This window comes from Pelobates fuscus, chromosome 10 (genome assembly GCF_036172605.1).
Source record: "Pelobates fuscus isolate aPelFus1 chromosome 10, aPelFus1.pri, whole genome shotgun sequence".
Lineage (NCBI taxonomy): Eukaryota > Metazoa > Chordata > Amphibia > Anura > Pelobatidae > Pelobates > Pelobates fuscus.
The window spans coordinates 148671469-148698925 of NC_086326.1; the positions used below are offsets into that span (position 1 = coordinate 148671469).

The following is a 27457-nucleotide window of genomic DNA, read 5'->3' on the forward strand; positions in this document are numbered from 1 at the left end:
CCAGGCCAGTCTTCTTCATCTTCAGAAGAGTGGTCGGCTTGCCATTCATCTAGGATGGCCAAGGGGTGTAAATCAAAAGAGTCGTCTTCTTCCTCTGACAGAGTAGGTTGTACGGGATGTTTTGTTTTGGTGTCGGTCTGTTTCGGGCGTTTTGCCGGTTCTTTCCCCTTGCGTTTGAGTGGTTCTGGCCCATCCCCTTTCCAATATCTTTTAGTGGGTTTGGAAGGGTTCCTTCTTGTGGAATCTGAATCATCTGCCTCTTCCTCAGAAGGCGGAGGCTCAGAAGTTTTTGGATCTTTAGGCTCAATGGGCAGCACCCGAGCCAGGGCCTTTTCCAGTGAAGCGGCAACAGCCGCATTTATAACAGCTTGTAAGTTTTGGTCTTGGATTGAAGCCTCCATAGCAATAGTGATGATACCTATGGGGCAGAATAGGCCAGCATTAGAATGTATTTGAGGCCGTCCGAAATAACACAAAACTTTATTAAAATGTTTTAAAACAGTGCAAGCTGTAGCTGGGGGTCACCCAGTCTTAATAACCTCCGGGAGTAATATTTCAAACCCGTATAGAGGTATAGCGGCACAGACAAAGCGGGCCAATCATGGGCTGTATATCATAACAGCAATCATAAATATATTTAGGGATTTACCCTCAAAATAAATCAGTATTAATGTGATGAAAACTCAGGCTGAATGGTAATGGGGTAATCCCAACAGTAATGAGATGTTGAATATAAATTCGAAATATAAATATTTGGTTCCAAGTAGTACTTTCGATTCACCGCCAGGGGGAGTAGTATAAGCCAGTAACTCATCAAACTGAAATTACAGAGTGAGGTATTTCCAAGGGGAGTGAAATCAAGCCTACTCTGAGGTAATATTATTATTATCTGAAAAATAGTAGTGTAAAATATATATATATCTTTTTCCAGGTGTTAGAAATAAAGATACTGCTGAAGTGCAGTTAAAATGGCCGCCGTGCGAGATCCAAGATGGCCGCCGTGCGCGCTCGGGGCCGCTGGAGGCGTTCTCCACGGCCCAGAAAGCCCGGGAAAACGGGGCAAAATATGCCGACCGCAACCCGGACTGTTAAAACGGTATATTTGAAAATGTAAATATAATACATTCAATAGATATACAAAACAGAAATGTAACTGTAAGAATGAGAAAAGAAAAATAAGGTGGTAATAAGAACTAAGTTAAGAGAAACTTAGGGAAAAATAAGGTAGGGTAGGAAACAAACACCTAGGAATAAGAAACCATATTTAAAGTGAAATTATGACAGAAACAGATAGGTAAAAAATAAAGAATAAAGAATAAACCACAGAACCCACAGAAAAGTAGGAGACAGTGGCACTCTGACCTGTACTGGTGTGAAGCAGCAAAGAAAGAGGGAGTGACGTCACAGGGAGGGACTTTTATACCATGTTAAATTTTTTCTGATTGGTTATCCTGTTACTAAGTAAAAAAGTGCTGCTGTGAAGCTTAAGTAAAGAAAGTCTTAAGCAAATACGAAGCCTCCTGTCATGTTATAAAATTACGATCACTCCTATAAATAATGATTGTGATCAGATACATAGGAAACAGTCTAGACTCCACACAGGGATTAAACAGACACTGCATTCGTACAGGACAGTTTCGTGTCATTTGGAGAACGATAGCTGCTCCATAAAAAGCACTTGCAGTAGAATTACCGGTAATTGAATAGGGAAAAAAATAGTCTATAGTGTATAATGATATATGCCTCCAGGTTTGGAGCCAGATTTACTTCATAGTTGAAAATTCATATGTCGGCATTTCAGCAAGCCAGATGTGTAATTGGCTCCCCATATAGTTACAAAAGAATGAACAGCATTGTCACGTATTCACCCGCTTATAAAAATGTGGTTAATGGCATTTACTGTCCACACAGGAAAAGTTGTGCCGAGCAGCAACCAAACCCACAGAAGGGTTAATGCTGAGCAGCAATTATGCAAATAGAAACCTGATAACTGCCTTGAAATACCAGTGTAGGTCACATTAGCAACCATTTCACTGTGAGCGGTGTCTCTCCTTTTGAGAGAGTTCTTGGAGGTAGTCCTCACGATCACAGAACTTGTATAGTGTGCAGTCCAATTCAGTTGAGGTGCTTCCTGCTTGTTAACATAATCCCAATGCAGTTTTAACAACAGCAAGGGTTGATGTTATGATAATGCTGCCAATTGTAAGAAGGAGACACCATAACCACTTTTCTAGCATCCTTTTGCTTATATCTTTGCATTCCTCTCTTACTGTATAAGATAATTCAGGTTCAGTCTGTTTTCTCCAGAGTCTTTCCGATAATGATGTTGATTCATTTTTCATACATTCCATGTTAACTGTGAATGTATCACGTCTGTCTGTTCATCCTTCTCCTTCACATTTGCAGGTTCAGATGTCAGATGATGATTCAGTCTGTTACGTGGCTATGATTCTGTTGGCATTTCTGTCGTCCTCTGTTTGTTTTATCTTGTCATCTTTAACAGCATCCATTGCATCAGTCAGTGATTCTGTGAGCGTCCTGGAAGTATTTAGCTGGTTGTAAAATATCAAAACTTACTGTTCTCTGTTTTTTTTGTTTTTGTTTTTTTTTTGTGAAAGATTTGTTCTTTTCAAGTGATTTCATTTTTTTTTTGTCATTCTTTCTTTTATTGAGGCATAAAATTGCAAGGATACAGAATGAAGAGAGGGAGATGATACATTAAATACATGTAGGGGTCATAACAGCTCAATATATATCACCTCAGATAGTCTTCTGCCTCTTTTTTTTAATATATTAAATAGATGGATCAATGGCTTACACGTGACTGCATAACAATAAAATAGAGTTTTGTGTAACTAGTAGATACGTAGGGAGGATTAGCCAGGTATCAGGTAGTAAGTAGTTAAGCATTTATCCGAGTTGCTGCACTTTTTCTAATTAAATAGAAATGTTTCAGGGTCTTAGTCCTATGTTTAGAGTGACAGAAAATTACATGTTTAAGGTTAGAACTATAGATAAACTGCAAAACATTAAGACCACTGGGCCCAAGGACATAACAATAGATCGAACAAGCTGGCACCGCCACAGCCGCTGGGGCAGGCAGACACACTGACAGATCTTAACAGTCGTGTGGCATAGAAAATCAGTGCACCTTTTTAGTATTATTCAGAGTAGGTGACAGGTTGAGAGACGAACAGGCTTATATATTTTAACTTACTGATAGCTTAACGGTATGCTAGCTTGCTTAATGACAGGTCAGATTAGCCTATGCGAGAGTAGTCGGGTTTTAAGTAGTATATAGGCATGCAGCAAACCTTCTACAGGAGTGATATCAAATGGTGCTCAGTGGGATGTACTGTTGAAGATTGTGCATTAGATGATAACATTGACATTTCGGTGTACGGTTATAACAGGTTGGACTTAGCATGTTAGGTACAACTCCCAGGCTCACAATAGCATAATATACGTTAGGTTGTGGTAGTCGGCTATACTGGCATATCCCGCTAGTAAATGCAGAGCAAGCCTACCCTAACCATCATTGGCATACAAGACAACTTAGTATTAGTACTACTGTAAACGTTCTCTGAGTCACCCTCTCCAGGACAAACTGGCCAACAGCAGGAAATAGGTGGTGGTTCAAGGCGAGGTGGGCTGGAAAAAGAATTCCCTAAATTTCTCCAATGGTTCTAAGCTCTCCCTGGTGCAGAAATATGATTGTCAGTGGAAAATGTGTAACATTTCATATGGTGTCTCACCATTTGTATCATCAGGTATGTTGTGAATGCTCATCTGTACCATAGGAATAAATAGATACCACTGTGTGGGGCAAGCAACTAGTAACTTGGTTAATAATAATTTAACCTCAGCATTTTCCCAGACCACAACCCCACTACTTTGGGGGTGGCTGGGGCACTGAAATCCCAAAGTAACCCAAATGAGGTTGCCCAGGTTTAGGTTTCCTTTGCAGTAACTGCAGGACCACCATCCAAATGGATGGTCCTGGGAATACCAAATGCATACTAAGGAAGTGAGACTAGAAAACGTGGCATCAGAGGTTGCACTTCGCACAGGATATATCCAAGTAAACCTAGTACATGCATCAACACATACAAAAACATATTTATTTTTATTTTATTTTAATCTTTCTTTTATTGAGGCATTTGTTAAATGGGGTACAGAATAAAGAGGGGGTGTACGGTTTTCATACAGCTTGGGGTAACGTCAATACAGTACATCATCACTCATGAGGAACGGCCTCATTTTATATTTTTTAAAGCATTCGATTAGATTACTAGCAAGAGTAAAGCATTTACAGTAAAGTAGAGAGCCGAAAGCAGATCACTAAAGCCTCTCTATACGGTCAAAATAAAGGACATAAACGCAACTTGGATGGGTCATGTAAAATATGCTAAACATTGTTCAAACAAGATAGCTTAGGTGATAGCTAAGATTAGGTTACATGCTGGACAGGGTTCAACTGCGATTACATGTGTTGTGTCTGTTTGGGTACATGCTAGGTATCATGCAGTCGGCCCTGTAGAAATGCTAGTCGATTACAGAAATATATTTAAAACAAAGGTGCGGTAAGAACAAGCTGAGCTAAACCATGCTAATCTACAGATCGTATTAACACATGAGTATAAGTATTAACGGAGATGTTTCATCAGGGTGGCTTACGAGAGTCCCATAACGTGGAGCTAGCTGCCGCAAGGCTCAGTGTCTCGTAGTGCTCAGGTTGATGCGGTTTAGTGACACCGTTCAGCGGTCAGCCTATTCCGGTGTCTGTCCTCTGCTCAGCTCGATCTGGTTGATCTGTAGCTCTCTGGGGTCCCTCCCCAGTGCGCTGTGGGGGAGCGCTCCGCCGGTTTCGTTCCCCGGAATCCGGCTGTGTTGCGTCTTGATCTGCGTCGCAGTGGGCTGTGTGGGTATCTGCACGTGTGTTTGTGCTCTGCTGGATGTCGGTTGCTGGGACCGCAGGGTAAGGGATAGGTCGGGTCTTGTACCATAGCGTGGGTTCGTGAGGTTCAGCATGCCGTGGACCCGGCGCCGTCTCTCGCCCTGATGAGCTTCGGCTTAGTTTCCGTCTGGGGGCCGCTCTGGAATTACGAGGAGGGTTCCCCTGCAGGTGGCGCCGGGCGGCCGGGCGAATCCACGCCATCACTGCTTTCATGGCTAGCCTGTGTGATTGTCTTCGGGCTTTATATTTTGCCCAGAGGTAGGTGCTTAGCCAGCCAACGAACTCTAGTGTGTGCTTGGGTGGCTTAATAGGCATTCGCTCGGTTCTAGGCTGCGTCCGATCCGCCATCTTGGCTAGGCCCGGACTGTCTCGTTTAGTTGCAGGTTTCGTCGCTTGTTTAGGCGGTGGTATGGGGGTAATCGTCCCCAGCGAGGACCGGGATGTCCCCCGCCGGTCCAGAGGGGGGGGGGGGCAGCAGGGCTGTAGCGGGTTCTCTTTTGCGAGCGTGTCCCGTGCCGGGGAATCGGCCGCCTTCCCCGGGCCTCAGGCTTCACTCCGATTTAGGCCGCATGGCCGGTAGAGGCTTTTCAGCATTGCACCGGTGCCGGGCTGGTACCGTTTTGTTTAGTTTGGTGTTCCTTGATTGTTCCCGGTCACCCTGTGTTGCTAACATGTTCATATCGCTCGGTTTCAGCTCACTTACGCCCGTGAAAGCAGGAGCTCTTAGGATGTGCGACTGGCCATCTTGGCTGTCAGGTCCCGCCCCCACAAAAACATATTTATAACCATGAGGCAAACTTCCAATATATAGTAATTCAAAAAGTATGTTGGATATTAATATTTCAATAAACAGTACATGAGTAATGTGACAATAAGCAAATGCTTACAATTACTAAACACATAAATTACAGTATTTCCCATATTGAACCATCAATATTTCTTTCCAGGAGTCAGAAGTACATTACCTCTCTCTATATGAGCTTGTCCTAGCCATGAATAAGCTTTTAGGGCAAGTCTCTCTCTCCTTTACAGGAAGAACAACCAACTTATTACGTTCAATGGTTATTATATAATTAACCCCTCTAAAGTATAGGAGTATTTATGCGAATAACCAGGTGGATTAGGTCTGGTTATCCTTGCAAGCATAAACTCTGCATCATGATCTTTACAGGATGGCCACTCCTAGGGAGAGTAGCAGCAGTGCTGGACTTTCTCCATTTATAGACAATTTGTCTTACCGTGAACTGATGAACAGCAAGGCTTTTGGAGATACTTTTATAACCCTTTCCAGCTTTATGCAAGTCAACAATTCTTAATCGTAGGTCTTCTGAGAGCTCTTTTGTGTGAGGCATCATTCACATCAGGCAATGCTTCTTGTGAAAAGCAAACCCAGAACTGGTGTGTGTTTTTTACAGGGCAGGTGTAGCTGTACTTACCCTCTCCAGGGGCCGGACGAGGTCCTCCTTCTCCGCCGCACGCCGTCCTACAACTGAAGGGGAGGCGTGCACTGACCGCGAGAAGCGGTCACGTGACGCGCCTGGTACTGGAAGCATTTAAAGGGACAGTGGGAGCAAAAAATTAAAAAGGTCTCCCATTGGCCCATGTCATTCCACATTCCCCATACTCTCACGTTTTGGGGGCGTGGATATGACAAGGGCCAATCAAATTAATCTAATAGGTATTTATACTCACCTTTCCCCTAGCTCCCTACCCTATCGTAGTTTCTGATTCAGTTCCCTTTAGTGCTTGTATCGTTCAGTTTTGGTTTATTCATGCTTGACCTTGGCTTTGTTCCTGACTCCGTTTTCTCTTTATCCCTGCCTTGTCTTGTTCGCCGGTTTCCTCTCCTGTGTACCAGTCCTTGGTTAGTTCTAGTTGACGCTGTCTCTCTGTTCCCTTGACCTCAGCTCGTTCTGGAATCTGTCTTTTCCTGTCCTCGTCAAGTCCGGCCATTCTAAGGCCCGGTAAGACGTATCTTGTTTTCTTGCCTCTAGTTGGACTATTCTTGCGTGTTGGAGTATATTCCGTGACAGCAGGGCAGCTGTAACCAACACCTCCAATCTCATCTCATTGATTGGACTCCAGTTGGCTGACATCTCACTCCAATTAGCTCTTGGAGATGTCATTAGTTTAGGGGTTCACATACTTTTTCCACCTGCACTGTGAATGTTTACGTGGTGTGTTCAATAAAAACATGGCAACATTTCATTCTTTGTGTGTTATTAGTTTAAGCAGACTGTGATTGTCTATTGTTGTGACTTAGATGATGATCAGATCACATTTTATGACCAATTTGTGCAGAAATCCATATCATTCCATAGGGTTCACATACTTTTTCTTGCAACTGTATGTATATTTGTTCTCTTATGATATTAATTCATTTCAGCATTGTATGCTAATTACAATGTACCTGGAACCTGAACTTAAAATGCCTTGTACAAGTTCACATTAAAATCATCTCTTCATGATGAAGATCTCTCCCTGAGTCTGGGCTACAAATGGCTCATTAGATTCTTGATATTTCAAGACTTGTGCCATGACAAAGTATTGTGTCTTCTCTTACGTTTAAGAGGTTACCTAGGTATTTATTATTGTATAGTAAAAGCTTCCAAGTACAAGCCCTACGTTGAGCGCCAATTGTAATCAATTGTATAACGTCTTAAAGCATAGAACTTAGTAGGGCTAACCATACAGATATCTTAGCCATCATTTTATATAGTTAGTAAGAGATCCTCTATTTAACATATATAAATAATTGAGAATACAATATAAAATAAGGATTGGCTTGGAAGCAATAAAGTTTTGTCTTTTAGATATTTATTAAATAAAAATATAAATATAGACATATAAAATCCATTACAATAATTTATAGCAGAGTTTATAAGATTAAACTAAATGCTTGCAAATATCATTAATAGGTTAACATACCCTTCTGAACATGTCATCATGTCAGCCTCTCTGTCATTTTAAGATGGAGCAGCGTCTGTCTCCAAGTCTCCCCTCTGTCCCTTAACATTTAAAAGTGCACCTATTTGTACCTTAGGTGTCTTCATTTTAGGGTCAGCGTAGTTCATATATGAAAAAGTAACACTTCTTTTACTTTATTCATTTTACGACCTCCCTTAACTTGGCAAAAATACAAGGCCATAGAAACTTAAGGGTGCACACATCATGGGGAAGTTCCCTGACTTGAGACGAGATGGCATCTTACAGTCTGAACAGTCTGGTAACCCTGAGTTTATCTACTAAGGTTACCACAGTATATTGTGTACTGAAAGAGTCATAGTATAGCCTTGAAGCTTGTTTATGCATTATTGTTATTGTAATTCGTCTGGGACAAAATGGCGCAAACATATTATGCACTGAGGTTATTGCTTAAAGAAACATCTATGAAAAACAATATGTTCCATTTCTAACACCTTGTCAGTTTGCAATATCACAGTTTAAGAAATACAACATTTCATTCTAAAACTTGTAATATTTGCATTTGCCCATAACAAAGCAATGAAGGCTGGTCTAGGGATCCTCTTTACTATTTACTTACTCAGGTAAGGTTGTAGGCTTATTAAGGTTATCCCTGTGTGACCTCTTTCCTTACTTTGTTACTGTGTAGTCTGGGGTTTGTGTATGCGTTCCAATGGTGGAACGCAAGCGGGAACGCCGCGTAATGATACGCATGCGCAGAAGGTAGCACGTCATTTCCAGTTCTCCAGTTCTTGGTGGAACGTAACTTGGAACGCAATAACGGCAGAAGTGACAACGTCGTTCCAGCTCTATTTTGTTCGGTCCTAGTCTCCCCAGGTTATTGCCAAAAATACTTGACTTCTGTCAATAGAGCTTCTGGAGTTCCTGATGTTGTGGTTAGGTATTGTCTTCATTTTCTTTCTGTTGCAGTTCAGTTGATTTCCTTTCCTTTTGTTTCTCTTTTAATCCATTTATATTGTTGAAGTTTGGATAGAGTTTTTTTTAGCTAGAAATTAGAGTTGAGTGAACCCAGACTGTAAAGTTCTAGTTCGTACCGAACATTGTTTTTTGGACCACGGACCCAAACACGGACACATCACTGTATGTTCGGGTTGGAGTTCGGTGTTCGGCGAATTAATGGCGCATTTTGAAAGGCTGCAGGGCAGCCAATCAACAAGCGTTTGACTTGTGTGCCCTTAGAAGCCATCACAGCCATGCCTACTAATGGCATGGCTGTGATTGGCCAGTGCAGCATGTGACCCAGCCTCTATATATAACTGGAGTCACGTAGCGCCGCACGTCACATGAGCTCTTATTAGTGTAGGGAGAGGATGCTGCCGCTTTCAGGGATAGATTAGGAAAGAATTCTGCAAACTAGTACATTAGTGGGGTGCACTTCATTTCAGCTGCAGCAGGCACAGGTCAGTCGCTCTGCACCAGACTTAGTTACATAGTTACATACATACCGTATATACTCGAGTATAAGCCGAGTTTTTCAGCACATTTTTTGTGCTGAAAAACCCCAACTCGGCTTATACTCGAGTCAATAGTCTGTATTATGGCAATTTGCATTGCCATAATACAGACAGGGGCTGTGGGGGCTGTCAGAGCTGTAACTTACCTCTCCTGCAGCTCCTGTCAGCTCTCTCCTCCTCCGCGCCGTCCGTTCAGCACCTCTGTCAGCTCCCAGTGTAAATCTCGCGAGAGCCGCGGGGTCATAGTGGACTCGAGGATATACGGTATGTATGTAACTATGTAACTAAGTCTGGTGCAGAGCGACTGACCTGCTGCAGCTGAAACTGCAGCTGAAATGAAGTGCACCCCACTAATGTACTAGTTTGCAGAATTCTTTCCTAATCTATCCCTGAAAGCGGCAGCATCCTCTCCCTACTGAACTTCCAATGCCACTGGACCACCAGGGAAGGAGAGCCCCCCTCCCTGCCATATATCAAGCAGGGAGGGGGGGAGGAAAAAATATATAAGGATAATAATTAAATTAAATTAAAAATAATAATATAAAAAAATTAAAATAATTAAAAAAATAATAAAATTGCCCACCCCCCACCAAGGCTCTGCAACACACACACACACACACACACTACACTCATACACACACACTGCATTCATACACACACTGCATTTAAACACACACACTGCACTCATACACACACTGCACTCATACACACACACTGCATTCATACACACACTGCATTCAAACACACACACTGCACTCATACACACACACACTGCACTCATACACACACACTGCATTCATACACACACTGCATTCATACACACACTGCACTCATACACACGCTGCATTCATACACACGCTGCATTCATACACACGCTGCATTCATACACACGCTGCATTCATACACACGCTGCATTCATACACACGCTGCACTCATACACACGCTGCACTCATACACACGCTGCACTCATACACACACTGCACTCATACACACACACTGCATTCATACACACACACTGCACTCATACACACACTGCACTCATGCACACACTGCACTCATGCACACACTGCACTCATGCACACACTGCACTCATACACACACACTGCACTCATATGCACACACTGCATTCATACACACACTGCATTCATACACACACGCTGCACTCATGCGCGCACGCTGCATTCATACACACACTGCATTCATTATACACACACTCTAAATAAATATTCAATTAATATATTTTTTTTAGGATCTAATTTTATTTAGAAATTTACCAGTAGCTGCTGCATTTCCCACCCTAGTCTTATACTCGAGTCCAGGGCCGGCCTTAGGGGTGTGCGAGCTGTGCGGCCGCACAGGGCGCCATGGAGCAGGGGGCGCCCTGCGGCCGCATAGCTCACACGGCAGGGGCGTATTAGCCGCAAGGCAAACAAGACATTTGCCTTGGGCGGCATTTTCCAGGGGGCGGCAAAAAAAGCCGCCCCCAAATGCCCAAGGCAAATGTCTTGTTAGCCTTGCGGCTAACAGACATGCCGGCGGGCTGCTAGGCGGTCGGGCAGTGCTGGCGGGCGGCTGGCGAGGGAGCACTTCCTCTGAGCTGTCTGCTTAGCTCCCTCGCGCGCCTCAGAGTGAGACTGGGAGCCGGAATATGACGTCATATTCCGGCTCCCAGCCTCACTCTGAGGCACGCAAGGGAGCTGAGCAGACAGCTCAGAGGAAGTGCTCCCTCGCCAGCCGCCCGCCCGCCAGCCAGTGCCGCTCACCCAGCAGCCACTGGACCACCAGGGAGGAAGAGACACCCCCCCCCTCCAGCGTTCCCAAAGGTAAGGAGGCTGGGGGGGGGGTGTTTAAATAAATGTTAAAAAATGTGTTAATGTGGGTGAGTGTGTGTGTCTGTTAGTGTGTGTCTGTGTCTGTTAGTGTGTGTGTCTGTTAATGTGGGTGAATGTGTGTGTCTGTTAGTGTGTGTGTCTGTTAGTGAGTGTGTGTGTGTGTCTGACTGTGTGTGTGTGGCTGTCTGCCTGTGTGTGTGTGGCTGTCTGCCTGTGTGTGTGTGACTGTTTGCCTATGTGTGTGTGTGTGTGACTGTCTGCATGTGTGTGTGTGTGTGTGTGTGTCTGTCTGTGTGTGTGTGTGTGTGACTGACTGTGTGTGGCTGTCTGCCTGTGTGTGTGTGGCTGTCTGCCAGTGTGTGTTTGACTGTTTGTCTGTGTGTGTGACTGTCTGTGTGTGTGTGTGACTGTCTGTGTGTGTGTGTGGCTGTTTGCCTCTGTGTGTTTCGCTGTCTGCCTGTGTGTTTGTGTGTGGCTGTCTGTGTGTGACTGCCAGCCTGTGTGTGTGGCTGTCTGCCTGTGTGTGTGTGTGCGTGTGTGTGTGGCTGTCTGCCTGTGTGTGTGTGTGTGTGTGTGTTTGTGTGTGTGACTATCTGGGCAGACTAGATGGGCCGAATGGTTCTTATCTGCCGTCACATTCTATGTCTGTGTGTGTGTGTGTTTGTGTGTGGCTGTCTGTGTATGACTGCCTGTCATGCCTTAAACCCTCCCGGTATCTCCTCGTACTTCCGGGTTTGACGGAGCTTAGGCTGTCTGCCTGTGTGTGTGTGTGTGACAGGGTGTGTGGGAAGGGGGAAGAAGTGGGGGAGGGGGGTCGGGAAGGGGGGGCGCTGTGAAGATTTTTCGCACAGGGCGCCCAAATGCCTAAGGCCGGCCCTGCTCGAGTCAATACGTTTTCCCAGTTTTTTGGGGTAAAATTGGGGGCCTCGGCTTATATTCGGGTTGGCTTATACTCGAGTATATACGGTAGTTACATAGCTGAAAAGAGACTTGCGTCCATCAAGTTCAGCCTTCCTCACATTTTTTTTATTTTTTTTGTTGATCCAAAAGAAGGCAAAAAAAAACAATTTGAAGCACAATTTTGCAACAAGCTAGGAAAAAAAATCCTTCTTGACCCCAGAATGGCAGTCAGATTTATCCTTGGATCAAGCAGTTATTACCCTACATTGAAAGATTATATCCTTGAATATTCTTTTTTTGCAAGTATGCATCTAGTAGCTGTTTGAACATCTGTATGGACTCTGATAAAACCACTTCTTCAGGCAGAGAATTCCACATCCTGATTGTTCTTACAGTAAAATAACCTTTCCTTTGCCTTAGACGAAATCTTCTTTCTTCCAGTCTAAGCGCATGGCCTCGTGTCCTATGTAAAGTACGGTTTGTGAATAGATTTCCACACAATGGTTTGTATTGGCCCCAAATATATTTGTATAATGTTATCATATCCCCTCTCAGGCGACGTTTTTCTAAACTAAATAGGTTTCAATTTGTTAACCTTTCTTCATAGCTGATATGTTCCATTCCTTTTATTAATTTTGTAGCCCGCCTCTGCACTTTTTCTAGTGCCATAATATCCTTCTTTAGAACAGGTGCCCAAAATTGCACAGCATATTCAATATGTGGTCTTACCAGTGATTTATAAAGAGGCAAAATGATATTCTCGTCCCGAGAATGAATGCCCTTTTTCATGCATGACAATACCCTACTGGCCTTGGCCACTGCTGATTGACATTGCACATTGATGCATAGTTTGTGGTCTATAACAATTCCCAAGTCCTTTTCGTGTGTTGTTATCCCTAATTCGCTTCCATTATGGGTTTACGTTGCTTGTGTATTCTTTACACCGAAGTGCATAACTTGATCTGCCATTTCAGTGCCCAGTCCTCCAGTCTATCTAAATCCCTCTGCAGCAAAGTAATATCTTGCTCACATTGTATTATTTTACAAAGTTTTGTAAAATTAGAGGGACTTGCCCTCCAATTGAGCAGAGTTAAAGGATTTCAAGTGGACTCATTACAATTACAGGGCCTCTAAAGAGTCCTGTATTGTTATTTGTCGTCACTACCTTCCCGCGTTGGGAGTGGGTCATGCCTTCCTTGCATGTGGTAGCCATTTCTCAGGCTCCCTCTCTGGAATTGAACCCTGATTCCTCGTTACCCGTGGTCACCATGGTAGGCGCAGAAAGTGGCATTGAAAGTTGATATGGATGACATGTTGTTGCCTTGTCGTTGGGGAGCCCATTGAAAAAGTGCTCTAGCATGACAAGCTGGGTGATCTCCTCTGGGAACTTGGCTTGATGGGAGTTGAGCCAGTTCTGGCTGGCCCTTGTGATGCGGCATGCCCACTCCACATGGGAGTCCTGCTCCCCTTTCCGGGTCTCCCTAAACTTTCGGCGGTATTGCTAGGGGGTGACTGTCAGGGTACCTGCGGTCTCTACCTCCGAAAGAGGTAGAGACTTAGCTGTTCCTCCATCCAGACGGCCTGATGGCTCCCTTCCCAAAGGTCTATCCGGTCATGCAAGGCCGGCCGCGAGGGAGTGACTGCCTTTTACAGCATCTAGGCAGGAAGTTGTCATCAGGACACTCCTCCGGAACGACCTGTCACTCAATTGCTGCAGGACCAATCAGGACGCCTCGGAGGCGTGGTTACTGCTCTGAACAGGGTATTTAACAGAGCTTCGTTCATTAGCTCATTGCCCTGTCGTGGTTCTAGCTTGTTCTAGTCACTCAGTGCTTGTGTATTCGATTATCCCTTTTGGTTTTGACCCGGCTTGTTTACCTTACTCTGCTTATCTCTGTTACCCTTGATTCGGCTTGTCTCTCGCTTACCTGTCTTCTGTTACCCTCGACCTCGGCTTGTCTTTGACCATTCTATACTGTACTACTTACGTTAGTCCGGCCATTCTAAGGTCCGGTATACGTATCTGGCTACTGTTTGTATTCTGCGTGTTGGATCCCTGTCCCGATCCTGACAGTGACTGCATACCGGGCCAGGAGGATTTGTGCAATAAAGGGATAGTCTCTGATCTGCTCTTCTGGTACAGCCCAGTAAATATCTGCTGACTACCCCACTAGTTTGCTGGCCAGGATGGTGACCCAGTCGCTGGGGTCCACGTCTTGGAGTAGGCACTGGTGCTCAAAGTCTTGTAGAAAATCATCGATGCCTTCTTCTGCTTCCTTGACCTCTTTGAAGGCATTGTATGGTAGCTTGTGGGCCAGGGTGGTTGTGCTTCCCGGCGCCCTCTGCTCCCTTCTTCCTTCATCTGGGTTCATGGAGGTCGCCCTCTGTCTATTGGCAAGGAAATAGGCTTGCACCTCCAAAAAGGTCCTGCTGACAATCTCCTCTGAGGGTGGCTCTCGGTAATATGCCAGGTGCCGTTCCACCTCCTTGCGCACTTCCTCCTCATCTATGGCCACTTGCTGGGGTTCGTTGCCTCACTGCGTGCCTGGTCGTCCTCCATGAGCGCAGCAGTCAATTCAGCCTTGTTACGCCCACCAGGCGATATTCCTCTGGCTCCATACAAGTCCTGCAGTGTAGGTCGCTTTAGAGCACTGTAGTCCATGGGTCTGTTGGCAGGACATGGGATCCCACCAGGTTCAATTGAAGCGGGACCTGGGTAATCGATGGTTATCCCCTTTGATTAGAATAGGTCAGACCCATTTCCCCAGTATCCGGATGGGACACAGTTCCAGGATACAAAGTTTGACAATCTTTATTTGGGTACACAGCTTTGCCTCCTGATGCCTCCTCCTCCTCTACCACCTCCTCATCCGGTCAGCGTAACACCTTCACCACCAACTTCAGCACAGCCAGGGGGAAACGACAGAAGGCTGTTTTAAAACTGATATGTTTGGGGGGAAAACCCCACACCGCGCAGGAGCTGTGGACGGGTATGGAACAACAGACCGATAAGTGGTTGTTGCCACTGAGCCTCAAGTCCGGCTTGGTGGCGTGCGATAATGGGCGAAATCTCGTAGCAGCTCTGGGCATAGCCGGTTTGACGCACATCCCTTGCCTGGTGCATGTGCTGAATTTGATGGTGCAGAAATTCCTGAAAAACTACCCAGATATATCAGAGCTGCTGCAGAAAGTGCGGGCGGTCTGCTCATGCTTTTGGTGTTCTCACTCTGCTGCTGCTCGTCTGTCTGCACTGCAGCATAACTTCGGCCTTCCCGCTCACCGCATCATGAGATTGTGTGAGCAGCAGCAGGCAATAGTGGAGTTTCAGCTGCAGCACGCAGGAGTCAGTCGCTCTGCGGAACAGAGCTTTCTTTTTTTAAATGTCCCAATATTTTGGGGGCTACCACAATAAAAAAAAAAAATTAAAAACAAATAAAAACAGTGTTGGCTACCTCCTCCTCCTCCACCGCCGCTTACACCTACACCGCCACGGTCACCGCCTCCTCAACCCATGGGTCACTTAGTATAAACTATGTACATAATAGCAGAGGCTTGTGAAGGCCTTTTCTCCATGCATCAGGAGTTGAGCATTTCTCCATGCATCACAAGTGCAAGAAATGCACCGCAGGCCGCAAATGTTTCTTTTTTATATGTCCCAATATTTTGGGGGCTACCCCAATTAAAAATATATATATATATATATATAATATATATATATATAAAAAACAGTGTTGGCTACCTCCTCCTCCTCCACTGCTGCTTCCACCTACACTGCCACGGTCACCGCCTCCTCAACCTATGGGTCACATAGTATAAACCATGAACACAATAGCAGAGGCTTGTGAAGGCCTTTTCTCCATGCATCAGGAGTTGAGCTCAGTTTGAACAATGAAAGAGAATACCCTGCACTCCAACCCTATCTCAAATGGATAATTCTGTTGATCCTCCTGACAACCATGCTTTAGATTTTGATTTATGTTCTTCCAAAGCTAAAATCAAAGATTCCATCTAGTGCTATTATATGACTCAGCTGTATTTTTAATTTTTATGTTATTTTAAGTGATTTCCCTAATCACATTTGTTTGCAGGGCACTTGTCCTACTCTTACCCCCATTTTTCTTCCTTTTGCAGCCCTCTAGCCCTTTCCAGGACTTTTTCAGAGGCATTTTTGTGCACAAAAGTTCGGGTCCCCATTGACTTTAATGGGGTTCGAGGTCAAATTCGGGGTCAAGTTCGATCCCGAACCCAGACTTTTTTTCAAAGTTCGGCCAAACCCGCCAGGTGTCCGCTCAACTCTTCTAGAAATATATAATAAAGTGAATGCAGTGTGTGTATAGTGAATGCAGTGTGTTTGTGTAGTGTGTGTATATAATGAATGAAGAGTGTGTGTGTTTGTGTAGTGTGTGTATATAATGAATGCTGAGTATGTGTGTTTGTGTAGTGTGTGTATAGTGAATGAGGTGTGCTTGTGTATTGTGTGTATATAATGAATGCAGTGTGTGTGTGTTTGTGTAGTGTGTGTATAGTGAATGCAGTGTGTTTGTGTAGTGTGTTTATATAATGCAGAGTGTGTGTTTGTATAGGTATGTAATGTGTGTAAAAGCTTCTTACCTGGCCAGGGAGGGGGGATATGGCATTCCCTGGTGGTCCCGTAGCATGGACTGTGCAGTGGGGGCACACAGCAAGTTCTTACTTACCTTCCCAGCAGCTCCCTTGTATAAATCTCGCGGAAAGCGTGCCGCACGGAGCGTTGCCATGGTTGCCAATGCATGATTTAGACAGGGGAGCTTTCCCCCAACTCCTCTCATTTTTCCTCTGTTGAAAAAGAATCCAACAAGAACCTGTGACCATTCTAGCAATATTTCCGTATTGGCCCAGACGACAATGGTTTCCTCTGCTTCAGAAATTATCCCAGGATCTCTCTCTAGATCTGTCATTTCAACACCAGTTATTTTCTGTGGCTGGTGTCATATTCATGACATTTCTCCTCAGCTTCCAGGTATAAGCAACATCATTCAGTTCCTACAGGAATGACTTGATAAAGGCCTTAGTTTTAGCACCCTTAACCCCTTAAGGACCAAACTTCTGGAATAAAAGGGAATCATGACGTGTCACACACGTCATGTGTCCTTAAGGGGTTAAAGTGCAAATCTCAGCTCTCTCCATCAAAAGTTAGCTTTTGAGCCAGATATATGTAGATATTTTCAGCCAGTCCTGAAATTGCATCCTCCGGTAAGCTCTTGCTCTCTTCCCTGGGACTTGCCTCTGGTATTGCAAGGTTTGTCTGGTACGCCATTTGAGCCCATAGAGCATACTGCCTTATTGACTTTAACAGTGAGAACTGTTCTTCTGGTAGCTCTTACATCAAGTAGAAGGTTTCAGAGCTTCAGGCTCTTTCATGTGAATCCCCTTTATTATACTGCAAGAGGATAGAGTTATTTTTCGGACTATTCCAACCTTTCGTCCTAAGGTCATGTCTTCTTTCCATATTAAACAGGATATTGTCTTACCTGCATTCTTCCCTCATGCTTCAACTGAAGAGGAAAATAAATGGAATTGTCTGGACTTGGTCTGTTGTATTTCCATTTACCTGAAATGTACTTCTGGCATTAGAAAATCATGTAGCCTCTTTATCTTTCCTTCTGGGGTCATAAGGGTCAATCAGCTTCTACATCCCGTCGGGTCTCAGGGCCTATTCCACCACGTCATTGGCTTCTTCATGGGAAGCTGCAGCAAATATTCCTCCTGACCGCATTTGTTCAGCGTCAGCCTTGTCTTAATTGAACACCTTCATTCACCATTTATCAGTTGGATGTTGCCAGATATTCTACTTCTAAATTCGTGAGAAGTGTCCTATCAGCAGCATTGTAATTCTGTACATAATTAAAGAGTGTTTCTGGGCATCATATTTTAGTGTTGGTTGTTTTCTGCCCCTCCCTTACATCCTTAGCTTGGATACAATTCATCTGTAGTGCTGCCATGGATATATCCGGGAAAATAGAAAATTTACTCCATACGCACCAATATTTTCTTTTCTCGGGTGTATGCCATGGTAGCACTACAGTCCCACCCTTATTTTTTGGTTTCTCATTTGTGGCTTTGGACTCAGACCGAGGGGTAGGAGGAGGCGTCTCTTTTATTGTTTTAATTAGGTGTTCCTGTCCAGTTTGGAAGGGGGCGGGGCTATACCCATCTGTAGTGCCGCCATGGCATACATCCGGGAGAAGAAAATATCGGTGAGAATGAAGTAAATTTTAAAAATTTTCTGCTAGTTTGGGTGGCTACATTGTTATTATTAATTTCACAGCTGTGGCAATTTAAAAGTCCCTTTCTATTTAAAGGGATCCTATAGTGCCAGGAAAACAAACTAGTGATGTCCCGAACGGTTCACTGGCGAATAGTTCCCGGCGAACATCGCTTGTTCGCATTCGCCACGGATGGCGAACATATGCGCTGTTTGGTCCGCCCCCTATTTGTCATCATTGAGTAAACTTTGACCCTGTACCTCACAGTCAGCAGACACATTCCAGTCAATCAGCAGCAGACCCTCCCACCTCCTGGACAGCATCCATTTTACATTCATTGTGAAGCTGCATTCTTAGTGAGAGGAGGGACAGTGTAGCTGCTGCTGATTTGATAGGGAAATTGATAGCTAGGCTAGGGTTCCACTACAGTCCTGAAGGACTCATCTGATCTCTGCTGTAAGGACAGCACCCCAAAAAGCCCTTTTTAGGGCTAGAACATCAGTCTGCTTTTTTTTTCTGTGTAAATTGCAGTTGCCTGCCTGCCAGCCTGTGTGTCAGGCTCACAGCATATACTATGCCCACTTGCCCAGTGCCATCACTCACTCACTGGTGTCACAATAGCTTGCATTTAAAAAAAAAAAACAAAAAAAACTTTTTTGACTGTAATATAATAGCAGTCAGTTTCCTTCACAAGTGTGCGTTTCAGGGCCTGCCCAGTGCCACCACTCACTCACTGGTGTCACAATAGCTTGCATTTAAAAAAAACCAAAACCTTTTTGGACTGTAATATAATAGCAGTCAGTTTCCTTCACATGTGTGCGTTTCAGGGCCTGCCAGGGCACAGTGTCACACCAGTGCAACTCATATCTGGTGTAACAGTAGTGTACATTTAACATTTTTTTTTATTTTTTGACTGTAATAGATAGAATAGCAGTTAGTTGTCTGCCAGCGTGTGGGTCAGGCTCACAGCGTATACTGTGCCCACTTGCCCAGTGCCACCACTCATATCTGGTGTCAAAATAGCTTGCATTTAAAAAAAACTAAACTTTTTGGACTGTAATATAATAGCAGTCAGTTTCCTTCACGAGTGTGGGTTTCAGGGCCTGCCCAGTGCCACCACTCCCTCACTGGTTTCCCAATAGCTTGCATTTAAAAAAAACTAAACTTTTTGGACTGTAATATAATAGCAGTCAGTTTCCTTCACAAGGGTGCGTTTCAGGGCCTGCCCAGTGCCACCACTCACTCACTGGTGTCACAATAGCTTGCATTTAAAAAAAACAAAAACTTTTTGGACTGTAATATAATAGCAGTCAGTTTCCTTCACAAGTGTGCGTTTCAGGGCCTGCCAGGGCACAGTGTCACACCAGTGCAACTCATATCTGGTGTAACAGTAGTGTACATTTTTTTAAAAATGTTATAACAAAATAAAATCAATCCACAACGCGTTTCACTCGGTGGGCTTTTTCAAGTGGTAAAAAAAAAAACAAAAAAAAAAACCACTTGATTGATTTTGTTCTAATAAAAGGTTGTTGGTTACTCTTTTAATACTCTATTGTACCAGAACCTTTTTTTTTTTCTTCCTTCCTTTTTTTTTTACCTGGCATCCTGATCCATCATTTCCAAAAAAGGACCTCACCATGCATCCTTGGTGGGGATTATATCACCCACACCTATATAACTGAGTGGGTTGTCTGCTCAGTTACATGTGAGTATAACCTTTTGGTTTTTATCATATCTTGCATATTTTATACAGTGAGCACTATTGTTGCACTATTTTTTATATATACCTGAGGTTTCTAACCCCTGTTAAATAAGACTGCTGCTGAGACCAATACCGCCCTCTGTTTTCCCATAAGTGGGGGATCAATACCACTGCAGGCAATCCATACCAGAGCTGGTCTTAGCTCTATGCCACGTGAGTAGGCACTTCTTTAGACTTACCTTTATATAACAATACCTGTACCAAGACGTACGGCATCATTGGAGTCTCTTGTTTCTTTTTTCATATGTCCCTGAATTTATCGGATGACATACTCACCTAAGCTGATCAACATACCACGCAAGGCATAATCATCCCATCAAGGTTGACTATTTAGACTTTTTTTCTGATATTTTGGACAGTTTTTTATAGTATATCTTATTATATTTTGTCATACCCACAAAGTTCTCTAATTTCTGCTTCATCTCTTATCCCTTGGCGCACCCTTCTCTCTGTGTTTTGTATATTGTCTGTTTCCTTTTTTGGGTATCTAGGAGAGAATTTACCCATTTAGGAGTGCTGCCTCCCCCCTCCTTTTTATAACTTAGCGCTGTTGCATCTTTTGCCTTTTTGTTAATTATACCATCCATGCCTTCTACAGCAGAGCTCTTAGTAGCTCTATATAGTGAGTTCTCCCTTGGCACTTTCATTATATATTCACTTTTTTTGAATTATTACACTATTATTTTTTTATTAAGTAACATGTACGTCCCAGTGTACAGCGCTGCAGAATTTGTTGGCGCTTTTTAAATAATAATAATGACAAGATACACATTTATTCATGTATGTATACCATTAGTGTAACTCCATAGATCTTTTAATGTTAGGCACTTATTAATCTTTGGTTTGCTAGATATAGTTGCAAGGAGTTTTTTTATTTTATTATAGTGAGCGCCTTAACTCCTTTCTGTTTTAGATTTATTGGTATTGTGAAATCTTTCATGAGAATTAAGGTAACCTTTCTGAGAAAAACATTTCCCACATTCACAACATGCAAATGGTTTCTCTTCTGTGAATCATAACGTGTCTATCAATGTTTCTTTTATGACTGAAATGCTTCCCACATTCGGAACATGAGAATGGTTTCTCTCCTGTGTGAATCCTCATGTGGCTATCACGTTTGTTTTTACGACTGAAACATTTCCCACATTCAGAACATGGAAATGGTTTCTCTCCTGTGTGAATCATGAGATGTTTATTTAAGTTGCCTTTCAGATTAAAACATTTCCCACACTCAGAGCAGGAGAAAGGTTTCTCTCCACTATGAATCCGTTTATGGGTAATAAGCCTTGATTTATGACTGAAACAATGTCCACATTCAGAACATGAATATGGTTTTTCTCCTGTGTGAATCCTGAGATGTGTATAAAAGTTGCTTTTTTGAGTGAAACATTTCCCACATTCAGAACATGAAAATGGTTTCTCTTGTGTGTGAATCATCATATGCCTATTAAGGCTGATTTTATGACTGAAACATTTCCCACAATCAGAACAAGTCAATTTCTTCCCTTTACAGAATCTCTGATATTTCATTTGATTTAAATTTGTGGGTGAAACTTTCTGATCATTAAAGTTATTGGTATTACTTTTGTATTGTTTCACAAGATCACAAGCAGAGCTATGAATGTCCACATCACCGAGATTTCCTTCTTCACACAAGGCTGAATCCTCTGTAACAGGAGTAAATGGACATTCTGTCTGTGTAAGTTCTGTGGGTGTATAAATGTCAGTGACTGTGACGTTTCCTTTGTCACATAAGGCTGGTTCCTCCTTAATATGTGTGGATGGATAACATATATGTTCTGTATAGGAACACATGTCAGTGTGTGTGAGATTCCCTTCCTCACATAAAGCTAGCTCATCCTGAATTTGTGTAGATGAATATTGTGTATGTTCTGTGAGTCTAATAATGTTAGTGTGTGTGAGATTTCCTTCTTCACACAAGGCTGGTTCCTCCTTAATGTGTGTCGATAGATACTGTGTATGTTCTGCAGGTGTATAAATGTCAGTTTCTGTGAGATTCCTTTTTTTACATGAGACTGGATCCCCCTTAAGATGAGAAGATGGATATTCTGTCTGTTCTCCGTGTGTAATAATGTCAGTGTCTGTCAGATTCCCTTCGTCACATAAGGCTGGTTCCTCCTTAATAGGTGTGGATTGATAATGTATATGTTCTATGAGTGTATAAATGTCAGCGTTTGTGAGATTCCCTTCTTCACATGAGACTGGATCATCATTAATATGAGTAGATGAATATTCTGTCTGTCCTCTGGGTGTATACATGTCAGTGTCTGTAAGGTTTTCCTCTTCACATGAGATTGGATCATCATTAATATTAGAAGATGGATATTCTGCCGGTTCTCTGGGTGTATAAATTTCATTGTCTGTGAGGTTTTCCTCTTCACATGAGGTTGGTTCCTCCTTAATATGAGTAGATGGATATTCCGTGTGTAATGTGGATTTTGTTTGGGAACATTCTTTCAATGAGTAAATCTCTCCATCTGGTAGATTTCTTTCTTCATATAAAGCTGTTTCAGATATCACAGATTCACTTGGTCTCTTACTTAGTTCATTAAATGTCACAGAATTTCCTCCTAGATCATCTGCGACTCTACCTTCAGTCACACGATTCGCTGACAGAACATGGATGGGTAAATCATCCGTTTCACTTGCGTTTAGAGAGCCATCTACTGGAAAGAAAACAAATAGAATTACAAACCTTTTATCTCATTTAGAGTTATGTAAATACACTACAAGGTAAATGATCCAGGATGTGATTGTAAAATATTGAACAATGCTGTTTCAAGGTAACTGGTATATTTATTCAGAATTAGAACCTAACTTACAGTCTATAACAGGGGTAGGCAACCTTCGACACTCCATATTTTGTGGACTACATCTCTGTAATGGACACTGGTTTATTATGGCCCGATTAATTAGATATCACTTAATACAGTTTATTATAAAGAGTTTTAGAATTATACCTCCAGGGGGAGTATTGAGCACCTTTTTGAACACCAATATGGATGCCAGACTCCTCCTTATGAAATGGCAAGGAAAGTCACATGCTCAGTCCCTTTATAATGTATATTCATATCGGCAGACATTTTGTGTTAAGACAGAAATTAAAAGTGTATATTGCCAGTCACACTCAGAACCTCGGTGTAGCGGAGGCCTGGTATTCCACAGGTTAACTCCACTAAAGATCCCAGTGAGGCTCAAGAACAAGTAGTAAAAATACCATGAAGTAATAATTCCAGCAAACAAGGTAATCCACGAATATCCCCATACAGATCCCAATGACTGGACGACACACAGCATCAGGAGCAGAACTGACTTTTTTTTTGTGTCAATCAATTTTTATTAAGTTTTCAAAAGTAACAATCAAAGGTACAGTCGGAACAATGCTTTTTCTGTACAGTGTTGATAATGGTAGACAACTAAACTGAGGATTGGCAGCTTGTACACATTACTTTGGTAGGTTCAATGACATGCAAGTTCACTTAGTAATTCGTTACGGAAGGCAGGTCAAGCCCTTACTGGCCGGTGTACGTTACAATGAAGAGTAACCCTCCAGACCTAGTTTCAACCCATCTCCCCATTCGTAAGGTTTTGCGTGTGGGCACAAAGATTAGAAACTGAAGAGGTATAGGAGGACCTATGCTGATGTATTGGTGAGTGTGTGTGATAGGGTTCACCTAAGGGTGCACTCTGTTTAGCTCTGGCTATGGTTTGTCCCTACGAATGGACAGATGCCCGTGTTAATTGTCCCATGTTCTGCCCAGTCTCCGCCCTTATAGCAGTTAGCTTAGGTCTCCTAGTGATCTGGGTAGTTTGTCTCTTGGTTTAACTGCGTCCGGTGTCTGCGAGGGTTAGTCTAGTATCCACCTGAGTCGATTCTCGACCTTCTTCCCCTATGGGGTCTATCAAGCCTAACGGTACAGTAAATGTAAGGGTCAGTCCTGTCGGTAGAGGGTGGTAGCCTGAGCGTTCCTTGCTGTGGTTTTTTCCCACTTCCTGGTCGGGTTCCAACCTGTCGGGTTGTTCCGTCTCTCGTCTGGTCTGTCTGGGGAAGGGGGGGTGTCCGGTAGGAGGTGGTTGTGAAGGGGCAGGGGGTTGGGGGGGACGGGTAGGGGTCAATGTAGCCTTAGGTCAACAGCCCGGGTGAGGTCCCCATTGGCGAGCTCTAGTCTCATGTTCGGGCAGCGCACCGTCGCGATCACACGTCTATTCGTACTGGGTCCAGCCCCCGGAGCCCGGCGTGCCCCTGTGCCTTCATGTTCTACCCGTAGAAATGTAATGCCTCCACGGGTACCATTGTAGGGCGCACTTGTCCGAGCGTCCCTGCAGGGAAGCGGTCAACGATTCCATCTCGTAAATTGATTCTACTTTGTCAACCCATTGGCTGAAGGTGGGTACCGAAGCCCTGTTCCAATGTAGGGGGATCAGTGCTTTCGCGGCGTTCAGCATGTGGATGGTCAGTGATTGTTTATATAGCCTGGTGGGGACCGAAGTGTGGTGTAGGAGCATCGTCATGGGTAGTAGGGGAAGATCGCTTCCAGTGATTTCCTTAATTTTCGAGTTAATCTGCCGCCAGTATGGCTCTAGTCGGGGGCATGACCACCATATGTGCAAGGTCGTACCTATAGCCGAGTTGCATCTCCAGCACGAGCCCGTGTTGTTGTCGGAGAAGTGTCTCAGGATGTCGGGTGTGCGGTACCAATGGGACAACAATTTATATCCGGTCTCCTGGACCTTCGAACTAATGGAGCATTTATGGGTGAGTAGGACAACCTTGTCCCAGTCTTGTTCCGTGAGTTGCGTACCTGTCTCCCGTTCCCATTTGCCTCTGTAGTCTACTGGGCTGGTGTCTATGTTCCCTCGAAGGGTCTTATACAGGAGCGATACCCCGTGATCTATGTGAGCCCGGTTCGTGCATAGCCGCTCGAAGCCAGTGAGTTGTCTGTGTAGGTGGTCCTGACCCGCCATTCTAGTAACATACGTCCGCACCTGGTGGTAGCGGAATTCGTCCAGCTGTGTGGGCCGCGTATCTCCCAGTAAGTCGGGCAACGGTTTGAGTGTTCTCCCTGCGCACCACCGGCCTACGTAAATCCAATCGGGTTGCTGGAAGCCCCTGAAAGCTGCAGGGGGTAAACCTCCCGCCAGCTCCGGGTTGTGGGTGAGAGGGGTCAAGGGGTTCGGTGAGGTAGTTAGTTGCTGGGCATGGCGGGTTTTGCACCAGGTCTTAGTGGTCGCGTCGATCATGGGGTTGTCCATGCGTAGCTCCGGGAAGGTGGCTCGTCCCAACCACAGTTTAGAAGGGAATTGGCCTTGTGTTTGCTGGAGTTCCATGTCCACCCATTGTTTTGGACTGTCACCAACATGCCAGTCCACTATTCTGTGTAGATGTGTGGCTTGGTAATAAGTCAGAACCGACGGTAGTCCCAGCCCGCCAGCCAACTTAGGGCGTTCCATGACTGTCCTACGAATGCGTGAGGCTTTGTGATTCCATACAAACCCGCGAATGGCCGAGTCCGCCTCCTTGAAGAACGAGTGTGGAATATTTATCGGCAGGGTGGCGAAGAGGTATAGCAGCCGTGGCATCACATTCATTTTGACCGCGTTGATACGGCCAAACCAAGTGATGTAGCTTGTCGTCCAACGCTGGAGGTCTTGCTTTATACACTTGAGGAGGGGAAGGAAGTTCAATTGGTAGACCTGCGATAGGTCGTTCGGAAGCCAGGTGCCCAGGTAGCGCAATTTCACCGCGCACCAGGAGAAGGAAAATTGTGTACTAAGTCTACGGACGTCGTCTTCGTTCCGCATTAGTTGCATCGCTTCCGACTTATCCAGGTTGAGTTTCAGATTCGACACCTGCCCAAACCTACGGAATGCCTGTAGGAGGTTGGGGACGGAGATCAAGGGTTGTTCGAGGAAGAACAGCATATCGTCAGCATATGCCGCCACTCTGTGTTCCACCTTACCTATGCGAACCCCTGTTATGCCCCCATCCCGTCTGACCGCCTCCAGGAATGGCTCCAGGGAGAGGGCAAACAGGAGGGGGGACAGGGGACATCCCTGGCGGGTCCCGTTACGAATGGGAAACGGTTGTGACAGGCCTCCGTTCACACGAATCCGAGCGGTCGGCGTAGAGTACAGGGCGGAGATCCATGTGCGCATATGTGTCCCGAAGCCGAAATGTCTTAGTGTTTCGTTTAAGTATGTCCAGTCTACTCGGTCGAACGCCTTTTCGGCGTCCGTCGAGAGTAATACGGTGTCCCGGTCTTTGGATCTCGCATAGTGGATAACATTTAATGCGCGAATAGTATCATCTCTAACTTCCCGCCCCGGAATGAAGCCGACCTGATCCGGGTGTATTCGGTCCGGTAGAATCCTGGATATTCTCAAGGAGAGGGCCTTCGTGAACAGCTTCAGGTCCGCATTGAGTAGTGAAATCGGCCTGTAGCTGGAGCAGAGTGAGGGGTCTTTCCCTTCTTTGGGGATCACTGTGATCGTTGCCGCCAGAGTGTCTGAGGGGAAGGCTCCGCCATCCCGTAAGGCATTGAGGCTCGTCAGAAGCCTGGGTATGAGAACCTCCCGGAATGTCCGCAAGTACGTCAGAGGGAGGCCATCCGGGCCCGGTGCTCGATGCGGCTTTGAGTGCTTCAGGGCCGCCGTTAGTTCCACCATGGTCAGGGGTCCATCTAACTCCTCCGCGAGGTTCGGCGTGAGTTTACGTGTGACGGTTTGCGATAGATAGTCCGACACCCTCCGGCTGTGTAGTCTCACTGCGTCTCCCGTTTGGGCTTGGGACTGGTGATAAAGGTCCTTGTAATACTCCCTAAAGGCTTCCATGATTCCCTCTGGCATTCTTGTGGATCGTCCCTGTTGAGTACTGATTTTGTGTATGTGCTGGGATCTCCTTTTCTCCCTGAGCATTTTCGCTAAAAGTCTGCCGCTCTTATTGGAGTGCTCATAGAAGAATCTCGCAGATTTCCGCAGGGAGTGTAGCAGGCCCTGAGGCAGGAGATCCGCCAGAGCCCTGCGGGCGTCTGTGAGTTGTAGGTATACATTGTCCTCTGCGGAATTTTTGTGAGAGTCCTCTAGGCTGGCTATCCTTTTGGTGAGATCGGAGATGTTCTTGTTTCTGCTTTTCCGGCGCTGTGAGCCAAGGGCTATGAAGTGTCCTCGGATAACGCATTTATGTGCCTCCCACAGCGTTTGGGGGGACACGTCTTCTGTTGCGTTCGTGTCAAAGAAGTCCTTGAGTGCCTGGCAGGCTGAAGTCCTGGCTTCCAAATCATCAAGGAGGGTCTCATTGAGTT

General features: G+C 44.7%; 2 protein-coding genes across 3 annotated transcripts in view; both read right to left on the reverse strand.

Annotated features, from left to right (window-relative positions):
• Positions 1–27457, reverse strand: part of LOC134575178 (oocyte zinc finger protein XlCOF6-like) — a 108479-nt gene that overhangs the window by 54317 nt on the left and 26705 nt on the right. The gene's annotated exons all lie outside the window — the stretch shown is intronic.
• The window catches only part of LOC134575199 (gastrula zinc finger protein XlCGF26.1-like), a 145091-nt gene continuing 138480 nt past the window's right edge, over positions 20847–27457 (reverse strand). Inside the window, exon 4 of one of the 2 annotated variants that reach the window (XM_063434445.1) lies at positions 20847–21550. In XM_063434445.1, coding sequence (XP_063290515.1) covers positions 21117–21550 — 434 coding nt within the window. In that variant the 3' untranslated portion in view covers positions 20847–21116. The remainder of the gene's footprint in view (positions 21551–27457) is intronic. The other variant, XM_063434444.1, reaches the window with a different exon arrangement.